At 41.1% G+C, this 19,145-nt stretch overlaps 1 protein-coding gene across 2 annotated transcripts in view; it reads right to left on the minus strand.

The window, feature by feature from the left end:
- ARHGAP30 (Rho GTPase activating protein 30) overlaps positions 1-19,145 on the minus strand; it is a 72,408-nt gene that overhangs the window by 43,337 nt on the left and 9,926 nt on the right. For both annotated transcript variants that reach the window (XM_069218261.1, XM_069218260.1), the window contains exon 2: positions 716-818. In XM_069218261.1, the coding sequence (XP_069074362.1) occupies positions 716-818 (103 nt within the window). The remainder of the gene's footprint in view (positions 1-715; positions 819-19,145) is intronic.

A 19,145-nucleotide genomic window follows, 5' to 3' on the forward strand; every position in this document is an offset into this window, starting at 1 on the left:
TATTCTTTCAAACATTTGTAACGTCCCTTCTGCGAATGCAATAATATTGGCTACAAATTAATTGAAATCTCCTCCCTGGTCAGACGTCAGGGGAAGCAGACTCCAAATCAAACCTTTAATGTGTTATCTGCCAGGATTAAGAACATAAGAATTTCATAGCATTGTAAGGCTAAGGAAGGAATACTACTGGAATGTCAGTTTGGAGAGTAAGCCATAAAGAGGACACTCAAGATAAAACCAAATCCTTCCTTTCACCATATTAAAGGCGGTCTCGATTCAATCTTGCCAGCCTCTATTTGATTGCCTAATTGCATATCTAATTTCAACACTTTCCATATACCTTCTTCATATGATCCTATTTGATTTAGATTGAAGGAATGTCAAGGAAATAAAAGTGTGACTGAACGTCAACTACAAGTAAATAATGCAGCCATGGAACTTGATTAAGCACAACAAAGATAAGCTCCAGACCAACATTAACCATTTTGTTCTTCCTATACCTACAACTAACAGTGGAAGGTGTATTTTGTGGTCTTTTTTAAATTACATAGAAAAAATAATCCAAACTCCACCTCAAACTCTACTTGGTCCTGTATATAGACTGGTTAAGTTCTCTCTGTCTTATCAGAGGTTTTCCCTCACTGGGTTTTCCCAAGAACCCCTGAGTCCACCTGGCACAAATAACAAAAGTATGTGAATGGACCATGAACCTTACCTTAGTTTTTGGATGTTGGAGGAGATTCCAGAAAGTCTGTAAATACCGTCCACTATCCCATGTTGCTCGACAAACTCTGTGCAGCTCTTTAAAACCTGAGGAACTGAAATAAGTACCACTGTTACCAGACAAAGATACACAACTCCATTGTGTATTAACATTTCAAAATATGTATATACTAAACCAGGTAAACAGAGCATAGACATTTAAATGATTCTTGGTATTTTTCTGAAACACATTTTTACTGTTACCTTGTCAAAGAATGATCCAAAAAAGGTCTGTGCAACACCTTCATGGGAACCATGGTAGACTTCATGATACTTCTAAACAAACTAGTTCCTATTGAAATGGTTATAACCAAAATTTAGCAGGGAATGGGTACGGTGGAGAGCATTTGAAGAAAAATATGCTACTGACAAAATACTTGATAGATATGACTATCATGGAAAAGATGAATAAGATCTAACAGAGAGGAAATAGGTCAAGCTACTTGACCGGTCAGAATACGTAATGGTGGTCGGTGAAGCAGTTTAGTTGACTCATGTTTCAGGTGAATAAGACACTCTGTTGGTATTTGCTTTTAGGTTAGAACTTGTGAAAGATGGTGGCTTACATACACTCCAGGTGACTGTTTTTGCAATCTTTGTCTAGAAGTTTGCAGTGCTCGGGCACAAGCATGTCATTTGAAATAAATCAGTGTTCACATATGCTCATCGAGAACACCTAGGCTCAGGCTAAGGGCCTCCCTGCATCCTGAGGTGACGTGGTATCAGGGCACGTGTGGGTAACATAATTGAATCAATCATAAACGGGAGACGTTTGCACTTTTTCAGGGGGCCAATCAAGCTTCTCTCTCTTTGGGTCCAAGTGACTGTTCCCATTTTTGCCTTAAATACCCAGATCTATCTGGAGCATTCCAAATTAACAAGCAGCAAATCTGAGGGATTCTCCCAGCCCAGTCTGCCCATCATTAGCCTAGTTCTAATGGGTTATATTCAGGCAGGTCTAAAAGTCTGGGCGGGTTACTTTTCAATGCATAGCGAAGTTGCACATATTTGTGAAACTGGGTGTGGGAGAAGCGAAAGTGGATCTGCACCTCATTAAAGTATTTTATGTGGGATCCAATCCATACATCACCCAAGGTTGTGACCCTAATCTTATCCCATTGAGCAAACCCCTCCATTAATGTTGTGTGACTCAACCAGCGCCCGTGCCATAACGGCATGTGTTGCATCAGTCAATTGTACCAATTGTAGGTAGTGAACACTTAGCTATTGTATGTCACTGCACAACTACAAGTCCTATCCTCACCGCTGATCACCAATGTTAGAAATGGGGTCTTTGGTTGGCAGTCAGGTTACCCCCTGTCCAAGCAAGGACCCTCACTCTAGTCAGGGTAAGTCACACACAATCCAAATTATCCTGTGCCACCCTCTGGTAGCTTGGCACTGAGCAGTCAGGCTTAACTTAGAAAACAATGTGTAAAGTCTTTGTGCAATAAATCATGCAATAATCCAGTATAGCACCACAAAAATACACCACACAGTGTTTAGAAAAATATATAATATTTATCTGATAAGATGCAGGTCAAAACAATTAAAATGTAATAAGTATATGTTGAGATATCACTTTAAAAGTGATATAAAGGGTCTTAAGTCTTTTATAAGCAATAAATGTCTCTTTCAAGCACAAAGAACTTGGTTCGCGTGCAAAATCTCCACAAAGAACTCTAGAAGGAGATGCGTGGAAACAAAGGGGAGTGCGTCAATTTCTCGGGCTGCACACGGCAATGTGTCATTTAGTTTTCACGCAGGGACGGCTGTGTGTCGATTTCCGGCACTCAGTCGTGGATCCTCTTCGGGTTGCGGGGTTTTCGGACGCCCCGGGGACGATGTGTGGATTTTCTGCGCTGGCAGGACGAAGTCACAGGAGTTGCGTCGATTCGGTGGGCATTGCGTAAAAGTTTCTACCGCACGGCAGGTGCTGCGTCGATTCCTCTCTGGAAGTTGGGCTGCGTCATTCCAACTCGGCTGTGCGTCGAATTTCAGGTCGCTATGCTGGCGCTGCATCGATCTTCTCGATGCGAAGTCGGGCTGCGTCATTACGGTTTGCCGTGCGTTGAAGTTTTCACTGCGGTGCAGGCTGTGCGTCGTTTCTGGCGTGCTGTGCATCGAATTTCGCCACACAAGGAGTCCTTCTTGTAGAGATTAAGCCGTTTTGGGCCTGAGACTTCAGGAAACAGGAGGCAAGCTCTATCCAAGCCCACTTCTTCACCACAGCAAGAGAGCAGAAAGACAGCAGGGCAATAGTAAGGCAGCAGTCCTTCACCGAAAGAAGACAGGTGAGTCCTTTGGGCAGCCAGGCAGGTCTTCTTGGCAGGATGCGGGTTCTGGTTCTTGTCTCCAGGTAGTGTCTGAGTTGGTAGGGGCAGAGGCCCTGTTTAAATACCCAAATGTGCCTTTGAAGTGGGGGAGACTTCAAAGAGTGGCATAGAAGTGCACCAGGTCCCCTTTCCGTTCAAACCTGTCTGCTAGGGTCCCAGTAGGGGGTGTGGCAGTCCTTTGTGTGAGGGCAGGCTACTGTCCTTTGACATGCAGGTGTCAGGCCCTTCACCCTCCCACCCCCGGAAGACCCATTCAAAATGCAGATGTATGCAAGTGAGGCTAAGTATCCTGTGTTTGAGGTGTGTGTGAGTGAATGCACAAGGGAGCTGTCAACTAAACCCAGCCAGACGTGGATTGTAAGTGACAGAAGGATTTTAGTGCAGAGAAATGCTCACTTTCTAAAAGTGGTATTTCTAAAATAGTAATATTAAATCCAACTTCACCAGTCAGCAGGATTTTGTATCACCTTTCAGATCGATCAGCAGCTACCACTCAAACAATATATAAGGGCAGCCCCAATGTTACGCTATGCAGGGAGCAGGCTTCACAGCAGTGCAAAAACGAATTAAGGAGTTTTACACTAACCGGACATGTAAACTACACATGTACATGTCCTGCCTTTTGCCTACACAGCACCCTCAACTATGGGTTACCTAGGGCATACCTTAGGGGTGACTTAAATGTAAAAAAGGGGAGTTTTAGGCTTGGCAAGTACTTTTAAATGCCAATTCGAATTGGCAGTGTAACTGCACACACAGGCCTTGCAATAGCAGGCCTAAGACAAGGTTAAGGGGCTACTTAAGTGGGTGGCACAATCAGTGCTGCAGGCCCACTAGTAGCATTTAATATACAGGCCCTGGGCACACATAGTGAACTTTACTAGGGACTTATAAGTAAATTAAATAATGCAATTGGGTATGATCCAATGTTACCTGTTTAAAGGGAGAGAGCATATGCACTTTAGCACTGGTTAGCAGTGGTAAAGTGCACAGAGTCTTAAAACCAGCAAAAACAGTATCCAAAAAGTGGAGGGAGGTAGGCAAAAAGTTAGGGATGACCACCCTAAGGCTTTCAGGCCTAACGGGGGCCTTGTTAAGAACCCTCAGAGTTGCAATGTCCTGACTCCTGTAAGGCAGGAGAGAAAGGCAAAGTACCTACTAGTCAGGAAATATCCACAGTGGAGAAGGTTATGCCCTTATTGGCAGATTATTATTTGAATTGTATTGCAGACATTGAAAGGAAGAAATGGCTGGAGAAATCCAAGATGGCCACCAGATTGTTCAGCTATAAGGTTGCAGGCCTAGTGTTTTCACTTCAGAGACTGAGATGTAAATACACGCGCATGGCTCAGGCACCGGGCACTTCAACTGTGTTCTGACTGAAATTCGGAGGTGTCAGAGAGCGCTTGTCCTGAGATAAAGGTTTCAGCAAGGCTTCCCCTGTATGGAAATTACAAGGACATTTCAAGTAAGCCACAGATTATAGTTGAACCAGTTTAAAGACTATAAAGGTTCCAAGGTATCAGCAGAGTTTCTTACAAGTTCACATAACGCAGAAATTGTAAGGGCTATTCAAATAAGCCGAAGATCATTTGTGAAAAGTTTTACAACAATAAAAGTTTCAAGGTATCCGCAGTGATGTAGAGAGTTATTTGGCATGTTCCTTATAACGCAGAAGTTGTACAGACCATTCCAGTCAAAGAAGATAACAGTATTTGGAGGTATATTCAACAACACTAATATAACAGATATAAGGAATTTGTCACATGATAGACAGCCATGAAAATAGACTATCCGTGATAATCGCATCCTTATTCACATGGCAATATTAAATTCATATATATATATATATATATATATATATATATATATATATATATATATATAAAAAACAACAGTTCAACACAGAGGAAGTGAAGGCAAAATAAACTGATTCATATATCTGCAAACAATCTGCAAATTCAACTTGACAATAACTTCAAACTCAAATACCGTCCTCTATAAAATCTGATTTTAATATCAAAATTAACGAGTACCATATAAGAGAGAGAGGCAAAGTCCTCAGTAAATTCAGGTAAAGGCTTCAGAGCGAAGTAAGCATAAGTAATAATTATTTAAATGTTGTAGGATTGTATAAAGAAAGTGTGTCCCTAGTAATTGTGGTTGTAATCTTTCAGGTGCCGCTTCCAAAATAAATCGAGAAGAGTTTTGACAGACCGAGTTGAAGAAGTGGCAATCCCTGAGGCAGTCTCTCTTTTTCCCATTACCCTTTCCTCCCTCAGAGTGCTCGTAATGGAGAACTTCATCTGTTGCGGGTAGCCTGCGTTGGGATTGAGGACCTTTCTTCTGCTCCTGAGGAAATCAAATTAAGGTACTGTGACAGGCCTGGACAGTTTGTGATCATCAAGAGCATTAGCTTATAGAAGCAAGAACCCTCACCCTACCATAGGTGGAATGCTTCATCATCGGTCCTGCTCCTCGTTGGGCTGGCGCTGCAATACTCAGTGGACCCTAAAGGGAGCTCTTTGCCGGAGATCTTCTCAATTTTCCAAAGTGATACTGGGGATATATTGTGTATCCCTATTATAATGGTGGGAAGATTGGAATGAAGTGTGATCTAAAATTGACTATAGATATTGCCAAAGGGAAATTTTATTCAAGTGACAATATCTATGTCAACGTTAAAAAGGGAGGGAAGCCTGGGAAAATTATGATCCTAGCTTCCCCTGGATGGAAACAGTGTAATCCATAGCACACCACCTTTGGGTGGGTGAGGGCACTTGCTTCTACAAGCTAATGCTCCTGGTAACCAGAAATGTTCCAGGCCCCTTGAACTGAGATTTCGGAACAGTATACCCTTTTGTTATTAGTGTGGGAATCAGCAGACAGTATACTGGACCACCCACTTCTCCTTGTCTTCCACTTTCTAGAGGAAACTGTCCCCAGTCAGAACTTGTTAGTCTAATCAGTTAAATTGAATAAAAATAAAGACTATACAACCTAGAATGCATTAATTATTACACAAAGTCCAGGATTATATACAGTAGGCTTCCCTTAGAGCCTGGCAAGTAACCTGCTGTCCTTCAGGGTGGCCAAAGGTACTTAACGCCACCAAGGTCTGATTACCATCCAATGTATTTAGAGATCTCCATGCTTGAGGAGTCTGTGCCTCTGTGGCTCCTCTGAAGACACTGAGACTTTGCAGTACGACCACCATCTGGCCGCTCATCAAACATTTGTTTTCAGTAACAAACTCTCAAAGTTGGATTATTTTTTTTAAACTAATGATCCTGGGAGCCTTTTCCTAGGAAGTGAGGTCATTTTATTTATTTATTTTTTAATTTGGACCACCAGGTGAAAAATAAGTGCTTCAGACTGTCTTCTCCAAATCGGACAGATGGTCTGATGTACTTACACCGACAACCCTACCTCCGTCAGTCCATTGGTGTAATGTTTCACCTATTCACAGAGGTAAATTCATGAACTTAAGTTTATGACCAAGCGTTACTCAGTTACACCTGCCAGGAATTCACAAAAGGATTTTCATGTGCAACAAATGTGGCTACACTGGCACTCGTTATTCACCCTTTAAGAGTGGGCATTAAGAAGGTTCCAATGGATAGTTAGCCTTCAAAGTTTGTGCGCATCCAAAAACTACTACGTTGGTGGCATTCACAAACTCCATAAATTCTCAAGCCAGCAAAGAGTCAGAGATGTACCACCTGCTAAATGCTGGCATAAATCTCTTTCTGGGGTGGAAAGGTAAATGGATCACCCTAAAATTTGATGGGGGTGGAGTTTCTCCAGGTGGAAAAATATTTTCGCTGCAGAGATTTTTTTTTTTAATTGTTTGGCCCAGGATATTCCATTGCTGATTTGCGGAGGTGTCTGCCTTGGAGATTATTGTGCAGAACAATTTGAATCCCAAATGGAAATCACAAGGTTTTGCATGGAACCCAAATGAAAACTTTTGCAATGCGGATTTCAATGAGAATTTGTGAATTCCAGATAGCAGAAAAACTACACGCAGGCGTAAGTTTTAGAAATCCAAGTGCAGTTTTTCTACCTTATTTGTGAATAGGTCACTAGTTTCTTGGTCTCACCAAATTCCTTTCTAAAGTTATGTGTTTCAGGCAAAAAAATCTAAATAAGAGAAGTTTACCACCACTGTGCCTCATTTCTCCCAACAACCCCTTAACTGAGTGAATTTTGACAATCTCTAAATCTAGGAATACAAATCATGGCTTTTGTCGGTGCACTCACACTTTGAGTTAACATTAGAAGTCACTACTTAGCTACATCTAGAGTCACTATATCACATGAGAGTAATCACACACGCACACACACTGCAAACATACAGACACAAACACTCACCCACACATATATAACAGATAGATTTTAAACATTGGGAAATGTTTAAGGAGATACAAATGTAAAGCTTAAATTACATAAATTAAGTAATAAAATTAATTAAAAATTTGATAAAAAACAACAATTAACAAATAATATGAAAAATATATAAAAATGGTTAATACGCTTACTAATAAATGAAAAGCATTAAAAATAAAAATAAATTGATAAAAATGGAAGGGGATGGGATATATACAGAAAAAGACAACATAAATGTATATATTTAAATATTTTATATATTATATATATATATGTATATATAGAGAGATAGATAGATACAAATTCATAGGTGTAGTTTTGTGCAAAAATATTTAGGATTTTACACACATAGATATTTAAAAAGGAAGTTCGGGGTGTTTACCCCATAAAATAAAAAAAGTACTTAAAACTTCGAAGTGAAGTAATGGTACTCCCAGTGTAATGACTCCTGAGGTATTGGGCTTGATGTAGTGGGTCGTAGGGCCATATAATAGAAATGGTCTTCTGTACCGCTCTACACTGTGACTTGCCATTAAGTGTGTGTGCCGGGCACTGACTAGGACAGTGCACCATATTACAACAAATGTGCTGTTCCCGGTGAGGTTCAATCATGGGCCTGCAATGCAGACAGTGCTTTAGTTCTTTAAAGTTCCCTGTCTGCCTATTTAACAGGCCAGATTTTCAAAGAGGGGCAGAGATCTCTCTACGCGCAAGTGTACAAGTACGGTGAATGACTGTAACCGTCTACAGATCTACAGAGGGAAGACTGGGGGTCGTTCAGTCCCTTGACCACCTATCCACCATCTGCAAACTGTCTGTGCGCCACAGCTATATGGCGCACAGGAAGTGGGCCTTCCTCTGGTGCACATTTAGGAGTAACACAATCAGGGTTATACAGAGGGGGACACAACGCCCTATGGCCTCTTTTGTAATATCAAAGTATCCCTGGGGAACACAAAGTGGGCACAAATGGCCATTGCACCCTGGAACACTTTATACGATAAGGCCTATGGTGTTCTCACCTAAAGACTAGTGACATACAACTGTCTTTTCAGTTTCAGTTGGTGCAGGATTGGTGTTCTGTGATCAGTGTCCACCATTACAACCTCAAGAATCGATTTTCCAGAAATGTGTACACTTAGGATTTTTTATGTGCTGTCCCTATAGTCTGTCTCAGAGCCCTCTGCCGTGGTCTGAAGGCATTGTTCCTGCGAGACCTGTCCCCTAGATCAGTGAGTGTGTTGTATACAGAGAAATACTGTCCTGGAGCACCTGCAACTTTGAGACTTGATCATTACTCGTGTCCTCCATCCGGAGCACCACTTCTCAACCAGTAGAGGATATCCAGCATCCCCTTTCTGAGGTTTTTTAGGTTATTCATCAATGCATCTAATTTATCTTCCACTGACTTACTCTGCATAGCAATCAAGAACATTAGCTCTCTAACACTGATATTACGGATTTTTAAGATTTCTCATTGTTACCTGGGGGGCACCTTAGGGGAGAAGAAGCAGAATTGTTTTACATCTTCTGTTGATGTGGGAAAGTGATGTGGAAACTATCACATTGTACTAGCTTAGCCCCTTTACTTCACTTAAGTAGTATTTGTAGATTCCAATCTGAGGAAATCTACTAGGAAGACCAAGAAATAAAACAACACTATTAACCGATGAAGAATGTAAGCGAGTGTTGTTGTAGTCATTTTAGGCTGAGACGGTCAATGTATTTTCAACAAGAACTAGGTTTAAGGTTGTGTAGTGTATCTTTAATGCACATCTTCTGGTCACAGAATACAGAATAGAAGTTCATCATCTGGCTGGGTGGGGCTAATGGGAGGATACCACTTCCGTTCACAAGCTGCACCTCAAAGAGAGCAGGAAATAACTCATCGAATCACTGCCCTCGGTTGCTGGCCGATCCCAGCCTGTGTGAGGCTCCGTCAAGAAGCTACGCGAGGAGAGGCATCAGTCACAGAAGAGGACAGGAAGAGAAAGACTACTGCAGAAATTATAGTCTTAAAAAGAGGCATTGGTTAGAGAACTGCAGAAATTATAGTCTTAAAAAGAGGCATCGGTTAGAGAAGAGAACAGTTATAGAAAGACTACAGCAGAAGTTAGTCTTAAAAAAAGGCATTGTTAGAGAAGGGAACAGATAGAGAAAGACTACTATAGAAATTACAGTCTTAAAAGAGGCATTGGTTAGAGAAGAGAACAGATAGAGAAAGAATACTGCAGAAATTACAGACTTAAAAAGAGGCATTGGTTAGAGAAGAGAACAGAAAGACTGCTGCAGAAATTATAGTCTTGATAAAGCACACCCATGGACATGGATTCATCAAGTTGGCTGGGGAAGCGAAAGTGGAACAACACAATCCCAACGACATTAAAGGGTTGATCCTTTGTAACACCAACAAATGCATGTGAGCTATGACTAGCTGTGCAAGAATAGGAAAATACAGATCTATGTTTATTTTCTACTCCAGCAGCTGGCTTTATCAATCCGGAGTTCGGGGAAGCAAGAGCAAAGCCACTTTACCAAAGAGACTAATTGCTCTCCATAGTTAGGATAAGTTGACGTCCATCCTAACTCCACTAGACACAGCAGATGTGCTTAATATCAATTTACACTATGAGAACGGACAGACTTACGTGAAGTAACCACATCTAACCAAAGAATTTGGTGACCTAAATGAAAATGCAAAGATTAACCATGGGCACAATTTAAAGGGGTTTAGGGCCTGGTTTAGACTTTGGCGGATGGAGTAAAGTAGTCGGAGTGGTGTTGGACTTTAAATTTGGAAGGCACAGTAAAGGCAAGGTGACAGATATAGAGTTCACCGATGGCCCTGTCTGGGTTTCGCTGTCATGGTGCTTCAACAAAGCCATTTAGGATGTTCCTGGCAGTGAGGATTAGTAAAGAAATGTTAAAAAATAGCATCCAACCGCCCATTCTAAACATGGTGCATGGTCGAGTGGTTTGATTCGGAGGGCCAAAGGAGTACTTTTTTAAAACAAAACTCCAATTTGACAGGGATGTTCTACTTAGATTTAAATAAAATATGCATTCAATAATAGAACAGAATTTGCTGATGATGTACTGAACACTGTCTTCAAACCAAGGAAGGAAAATAACATGTATCATGAATTAAAAAATGATGTTGTGAATTGTAGATATATGTGAATGATTTGAATAACAATGACCATGCTTTTCTTGGTGCTTAATTTTAAGTGTTAATTACAATTCAACTCAATGGTTCTCATTTTATTACCCTACCAATTTGAAATGGCTCTGCAGGGTCTGAAACTTGAGCCGTGAACACTACAGACATACCTCTGTATTCTATGCATAACTATACAAGCTATATTAACAGTTTCTGTGAACAGTGACATGATGCTAAGCAGTCTTACAGCGTTTAATCCTATTGCCACCAGATGAAACAGTGCACTGCTTCAAACTAATTAACCATCTAAACATTTTTACTAGATTTAGAAGCTCAGACTGGCTGAATACAAATATCACAGCACTAGGTGCCTTAATCCATTAAGTTGTCTTACCAGCTGGTAGAGTTGACCATCAGATATAGCCATTAGCGGTTTTACCTTTCCTTCTCTGACAATCTGTAGTATGTTAGGAAACCAGAGCAATTTGTAATAAACAAAACAAGTCCAAAACAACAAAAATCCGATCAGTAGGACTGGAGATATCCAACTTTAAAGGTTTCTGTAAAAATAGCTTAAAAAAGCACAAAGCACCAAATGTGGGTATATTGCTGCACTGCACTGAGACAAAGTCAAACTTTTAAGACAATCACAATGGAGTGCAGGCTAACCTCAGGGACCGAGTGAGGCCCGCTGAACAAGAGTACCTTTGCAGAGTGTTGCAAGGTTGTGTGCTGAGGATGCGTGGCGCAGCCGAAGTGATGTGACGGTTGCCCGTGCAAAGCCCTGTATTGTTGTCGAGGATCCCATTGACAAGGATTTGCGAACTGTAGTCCACCATCAAAGATCTGTTGCACAGTTGAGGCAATGCATTGGTTCAGAGGAGGTGTGAGGCTGTAGTGCGAGAAATGGCGTTGTTGGCGAATCTGTCATCAATGAGAGATGCGAGGGTCTGTGTCGGGAAAGCTTTGCACAGGCGGCGGTTCCAATGGGGCTGCGGGGTCGATTCAGAGTACTTTGCGACAGAAGAAATCTTGCAGCAGAGGTAATGTGTCAGTTCTGGAAGTGGTTCATTGAATAGCAAAGGCGATGCACCAGTTCTGAAGGAGATGTGCAACGCTGCAAAGGAGATGCAGCAGTTCTACTAGATCCACAGATGGGCTGGCTGAGCACCTTTAATCCCACTTTCAAGGGTCCAGGACTGGGATGGCACAGTTGACAGGATAGGCCTCAAAGATAGCACAGTCCAGGTGCTGGGTTCAAGGTTATTGAAGCCTTCTGTCCCTGTGCCCCTGGTCAGGAGGCTAGCCAACTAGCCCTTGGAGAAACTTTGGGGTCCGGGGTTCAACAGAGGCCGGTCCAGTCCTTCTTGCCCGTGCAAGAGGGCAGAAAGCCAGCACAGCAGGGCATCCGTTCCTTGAGAGCAGCAGTCCATCTGAGTGGTAGTCCTTTCAGAAGGAGAGTATCCACAGGTCCAGAAGGGCACCAAAGAGTTGGCGTCTGAGGTCCAATATTTATACCCAGTTCTAGCTTTGAAGTGGGAGAATCTTATAGAGGCTTGCCTTTGAAGTGCACAGATGCCCTGCCTTCCTTGCCCTGGCTCCAGACTAACTACAGGGGTATGCTTTCCTTTGTGTGAAGCCAGGATCCAGCCTATTCAAGTGTAAATTGGGCTGTGCCCAGCTCCTTCCTCCAAGCATGCCACTGATGGCTCATCCAGGTACACCTAAGCTCTCTGATGTGTGTCACTGTCCAGGAGGAAGACACAAAGCCCAACTTTCAGCAACACCCAGTCATGTGAACCAGAGACAGACTGCAGGCCCCAAATGGCTAAGGTAGGAAAATGCCAACTTTCTAAAAGTGGCGTTTTCAAAATTGTAATTCAAAATCTAACTTCACCATAAGTTTGGATTTTTCAGTACAACTTCAAAGACAGCAAACATGAATGAGTTACTGTTTCCCATGTGGAGGTTACAACTTTTGAAATGTAATAAGGGGTAACCCCAGTGTTAGTCTGTTGGCGAGGTACGCCCTGTAGTAGTAAAAAGTAATTTAAGAGTTTTTCACTACCAGGACATGTCAAACTTAAATGTACATGTCTTACTTTATGCATACGCTGCCCAGGGCCTACCCTAGAGGTGATTTATATATTTAAAATCAAGGTTCGAGCCTGGCAAAATGTTTATTTTTTCAGGTCGAATTGGCAATTTAAAACTGCACACACAGGCTGCAATGGCAAGCCTGAGATATGTTTGAAAGGGCGACTTAAGTGGGTATCACAATAAGTGCTGCAGGCCCACTAGTAGCATGTATTTTTCAGCCCCTGGGGAAAGGTAGTGCCACTTTACTGGGGACTTAAGTAAATTCAATATGCCAATTGGGTATAAGCCACGTCTACCATGTTTTAAGGAGCAAGCACAAACACTTTAGCACTGGTTAGAAGTAGTAAAGTACACAGAGTCCTAAGGCCATCAAAATCGAACTCAGCAAAAATAGGAGTGAAGGCAAAACGTTTTGGAATGACCCTGCGGAAAGGACCAAGTCTGACAAAATACATACGAAATATGTATATGCACCAGATACTATTTTACTTATTTTGCCTACTTGAACATATGTTTCCATCAATCAATTTGGTGGTGTTACTTGGTCTCTCTAAGCATATCCATGCGGTGAAAAATATTGTGAAGGTACACACACACTCACCAGTTTGAGTGTGCCTACCAGCTTTCAAAGACAACCCGCACTGGAACTTACATTCCTGTCTCTGGCAGTAGATTTACTCCAACAGAAAATAAAGCTTCATTTGTGTAAGATAACGAGTGAGCAGGACTTAATTTGTGAACAAAAATAATAATAAAAAAACACAATTACAAGAGTAACATTTTCCTTGGGAGCTCCCAAATGCTGTAGTTGTCAAACACTAAGGTTTTTTCCATTCCCCTACACTTTGTGTCTTTTCATCCCTGCTTGTTCGTCCTTTGTTACTGCTTTCTGTCGTGCTCTTTGTCAATTGTTTTCCTTTTTCCTTCCCTCTATTGCTCTGGGCCAAAGTCTGATTTAGAAAAACTATTTCCATTTCCAAAAAGTGAGTGCCAGTGCCTCATATTTGAGGCTCCAGCAACCACCTGCACAAATTAAGCTTTTTGTGAATAAATACAGTACATTTACACTTGTTTTGTAAATTCCTAAAGTGAATTTACACTTATAAATCATAGCATTAGCGCATCTAAGCTGAACCTGTATGCAAATGTGTTTATGGATTGTGTGTGGTTTGAGCACAGGAAAGTCACATTATAACCGAGCAAAATATACAAGACCATTAGCCAGGCCTTTGGTGTTGCCAGGGCATTTGTGATTATATCCCTAATTGCGAAATGGATATGCTAATTTGTAAGCTCCACCTCTCCATTCTTTCCCTAAGCCTTTCCAAATCCGTACTTAGAGATGGCACATTTAAAATATAGGATTTCAAACGAGTGAATATCTAAAGGTGATGGTAACCAATGAATGGCCAATGTTGGACAATGGACACAAAATACGCTCTCCAAGGTGGTACCCTAAAAATAACAGAACCATGTGCTTAAAGAACCATAGATAATTATTTCAATTATGTGGAGATTGTGCAATGCAAATCTAAGTAACAATTATAAATATATAATTTATTGCATATATAAAAAAGTATTAAAAACATTAAGCACACATCCAAATTGAGTCATACATATATTTGATCATATTGTGGAAGAAATAAAAAAATATTAGACGTTATAAATTTTTTGACTTGTAACTTCTCCACCAATCCACAGCTATGGATGAGTATCCCATACCTATCCTGTATATTGTTGGAGTGGAAATAAGTTATTTTTAATAGTTATGTTGGACCTATAACCGCAATTTAGTCACTCATGGAAGACAGGCGCAACCTCAGTATTTATACTCACATCTACAACCAGATCATGTATGTTTCTATGTATGTATATGGTATTGCATTACCACAAACGCAGCCATAAGGTACTGAAGCGCTGTAAGTGGTCAAAGCATAGTTTAAAGCTGGAGAGTAATACGAGAGGAAGCTACGTTGGAAACAGTGATAGCACATAGATCCTCTCTGTGAATTAGGGAATGTTATGGCTAGTCGGGCACATTACATGGCTGTGATGCATAACGTGAACTTCTCAGACTAGCGCTAGGCTCACCAAAGAATCTGGTGATCTTCTACCTACTCACCTTTTACTCAAGAGATAATACTTTGCTTGTACTTTTAGTTACTAATTTCTCTTTGTAAGACCAGGCCATTCATACTTAACTGGAAACAACAAAAGATACAATTGCTGGTGGATCCTGCAACGCAGATCCCGAATGTACCTCACAAACCACATGCTCTCCGCAGGAGGTTGATCCATGTAGATCTCAAGGTTGTGTAATCTGGACATATAAATACATAGATCAATATTTGTGAGAGGGTCATATCTAAGAACAGAAGCATGTGTGTGGCCTGCACACATTTCCTAGTTGCAGTTTCAGTAACAAATATTAGGATGAATCAAGAATTTTAAGCCTCCTGGTCCTCATTTAGGACCTCATTAAGAGTGGCCTAGTGTTAGGTGCAAACTTTATCTCACCTGATGAATAACTAGAAGAAGGAGTACTTTGATTATCAGATGCAATAAATAGCACCTATTACAAATTGTATTCGAAAATGGGGCTAACGTGGATTTTGGTGCTTACAGCATGCCCTGGTGAACTTTCAGGTGAGGATTAACCCACTTTATTACCAGAAAGAGAACTAGCATTTTGGTATCTATCTTCTTTTTTTCATTCAAACCAGATTCGGCTTAAGCTGAATGATTTTGAAGAGCTTGTAGAAAGTCTAAGAAATGCATTCAGAAATGTAATTTGCCACCAAGAAATGCTCAATCCTGGCACGGCTGAAAATGTGATACCATAAAAATCCTTTGCTATGGTTTACATGATAAGGTGGAACGGAAACTGAAGTTAGGTTCCTGTCACATTTATTGTTAAATTTCAACTTCTCTAAGTCTTTAGGGGATCAGTATTTTTTCTTGTTTGTGTTTTCCTCTCATAAAGAACATGGAGCTATGCCCCTCAAAGAAGTCAAATTGACGTACCTTCCCGGGTCACCACTAACAGGATCCAACTTCTAAGATTTTCTAAGTACCAAAAAGCATAATTTCATTTATACTTGGATCAGATATTAAACCAGCTGTCGGGCTATAAGGTTAAAACCTTGTCAGCAATATAACGATTTTTATTTTATTTGTATTTTTGTGTGGTGCTCTCGCTGAGAGCAGGTAGAGAAGTTGAAGAGTGCAACATATCAACTTCAAGAAAGAATTAGTGTGTATATTTCACGAAGCTGGTAGTCGTAAAACACGATTGAATACTTTCCAACATCTTACTCAGGAGTATCCAATACCTTCAATTGGAAAACCAAGGGCAAAGTGTTTGCTAGCGATAAGCCTAGAGTGTTAACCATTTTACTGCCCAGTTGACACATAGGTAGATATAGACATCATGAACAGGTGTACCAGTACTCCCCTATGAGTAATAGAAACATCATGGGCACAGGGTCAAATGTCAAAGGAAGTTCTCCCCCAGTGGTTGTATTAGGCTTGTGCAAACCTTGGAGAAAGTGGCACATGAGTGTGTTGACACGATTGCAGTCACAAGATTAAATGACCACTGTCAAATCTTATTTGAAAAGCCAGATTTAGTTATTTGGGATAAAGAATTTTGAGAAATAGTAAAGTTTGGGCTAAATATACGGTGAGTTGTGCACTCTCTGTAGTTTTCCCCTGAGTTGTATTAGGGAGGCACATGTAGATAGCTTTACAACTAGAGTGACCACTTCGCTCTATGTCATTACTGACATTGCTTCCAGTCCTGCACTTTTGTGTGACAACCTCATGCATTCTGGGAATTGTAGTCTGTGTCTGCATGCACTGACCTAGTTAGACTACCATAACTGACAGGTGTTATTTGTAGGTGAAATCCCACGAACTGAAATGATGCCCGTAATAGACTGAAGTACTCAACCGAAGTAGCAATAGTCAGATCATTAGAGAACAATTGTGCAGATTATTGCAAGCTATTGGGGTGGATTCAACTAAGACATGACCCATGAAGATTGCACATGTTAAAGAATACAGATTACATGTGAGCTGAATGACAAAGCCTTGTCAAGTGTGAATGCTGTGCTTCAGACAAACAAAGGGATCATCTGTGAAGAACAGATGATACTCCCCTTCCAAATAACTTAAATAAGACAGAGGTCAGCAAACACACCTACTGTGACAACCTGTCCTAATTCAAAGTAGCCTGTTACTTTTTAATGGGCCATTACAACATCATAACCTATCATCCTATGCAATACCTGACCAATATAAGGTGTAATCAACCCTGTTGGTACTATCTAGTCCAGTTGGTGTGCGGGATATTAGCACAAAGGTGTATACGTCAAAACATCCTCACCTCAGTGTGCACAAAGACGTCCAATGTAATTAATAATCTCCTTATGATTTATGGTATTTCCCGCTTTCATAAAACTTCTTCTTGCAGCTATGCGGAGGTTACGGTAACAAGAGTCAATATCTACTAGCTTCTACTGATGTGTTCAATGGAACTCCAGTGTGCCTACACCTCTGGTCCACTGGGATATGGTCATTGCAGGGGAGATGGAGAGAGAAAGACAGTTCTCATGTGCTCTCAGCAATGTTTTATCTCTGAAGAGCTGTTCTAAGCCCTTCCTGCTTAGAGATTAGCAATGACCATTTGTTCTGATCCCCCAGCGGATGTAATTTCATGCTTTCTCCTTCTCTGGGCAGTGGATACGGAGTTGTGCAATGCTGTTTCAATAGTGGGGGCTTTGCATGTCTTCTATGTCACCCCATCATTCCCTGGTCCCTGCGGGTCGAAACTGGTGGGTGGAGAGTCTTGTATGTCATGGAACCCGGACCAGTTCTGCTATGTGTTGGCTTAGTCTCTCTAGCATGCCTGCGGCAGGTGGGAAAGGGTACAGACTGGCATCTGCGGCAACAGGTTCTGATTGCGGTACGTGGTGTGGGCATCACTCCGAGCTCTGTCTTCCTTCCATGCAGCTCTGCTATATGAGCCAGGATCGATGCCTTTGAGATCGACTTAATGATTATGGATCCAAACCACAGTTCTGCAAACTGCAGTGGGGTCCAACTCCTGTCATCTCTGATGTTGGTCTCTGTTGAGTGCACCTCTAGTAGGTTGAATTTAGCCCTTTCTGGGACCCTTCTACGGCACGGTCTCAATGAAGCGGCCATATAGCCTGAGGCCAAGCCTAACCCCAATTTTTGGTCCTTCATCATATGATGTACTCTAAAATTCTTAGCCAGGCAAAATATAACTTCCCAAAAGCAGTTCACCTCACTAAATCTAGATTTCTTTTTTAGTTGATGAACCCCATACCTAGAGCTATCATTTTTCAGTTACCTTTCTTCTGGTATTTATTTTTTGCCATTTCTATCTTTAGTTATCAATATTTAACTTTTGCTTATTTTGTCTGTATTTATCCATATATATATATATATATATATATATATATATATATATATATATTTATTTTTTTTATTATTATTATTTTTTTTAATTAGCTAAATAAGTTTTTATGCATCTATCTAATGCATAACTGTACAGTCATACCGTGACAAAAGATGGGTTTCTCTGCTATTAGTAGGATACTTCAGCGCACTCATGTAAAAAAGTGACCACTGCAGAACCAACACGTACATCTGCAGCTGTTTATGGTTTGTAATGAAACCGTCTTCTAACAGCTCCGTCTCTCAGTCTGTGCAGTTGTTGCCCTGGAGTCATGACTAGCAGCACTGAGAACCACTCAGAAAAAATCATATTCCCCATGTCATGCAAGTTTATAAATAAACATAAGAAAGGACAATTTGGGATTTCTCTCTCGGTAAGTCAAAATAAGTCCAATGGAAAACAGTAAAACGTTATTATAAATAATGATAACCTCATATAGAGTTCAGCCATCCCTGCACCCCAATGTAAGGCTGGCAGCCACCCCTCTTCATCCAGTGGCCTGTTGGGGTATTTCTTCTACTCACAGCAGCATGGAGCGGCTGCTCAGCTCACTCCAGCCCTCGGTTAATTTATCTGGGAGCAAAGACAATCTTTTCAATGCTTTTTTTTTTTAATATGTTGGCGGGCCAGGCAACTCCACAACAATAATGTTTTACCAAAGCCATAGAAAAACACAAAACAAGCATGGCAGAATGCTGACAGTTTATGCCAGATCTGGTGGCTTTGCCAGCGCTTGGTAAATCGGGTGTTGGCCAAGAGCTTCGATTTTACTAGAAATATATGCAAAATATACTCATTTATATAAGCTGTAAGCAGAGGCGTAGCTTCAGGGTGTGTGGGGGGGGAGTTACGCCCCCCTAACAAATGTATCTTGTGCTAAATAGTTGGGTGCAGGGGCTTTTATTCGGGTATG

This window comes from Pleurodeles waltl, chromosome 12 (genome assembly GCF_031143425.1).
Source record: "Pleurodeles waltl isolate 20211129_DDA chromosome 12, aPleWal1.hap1.20221129, whole genome shotgun sequence".
NCBI classification, from domain to species: Eukaryota; Metazoa; Chordata; class Amphibia; order Caudata; family Salamandridae; genus Pleurodeles; species Pleurodeles waltl.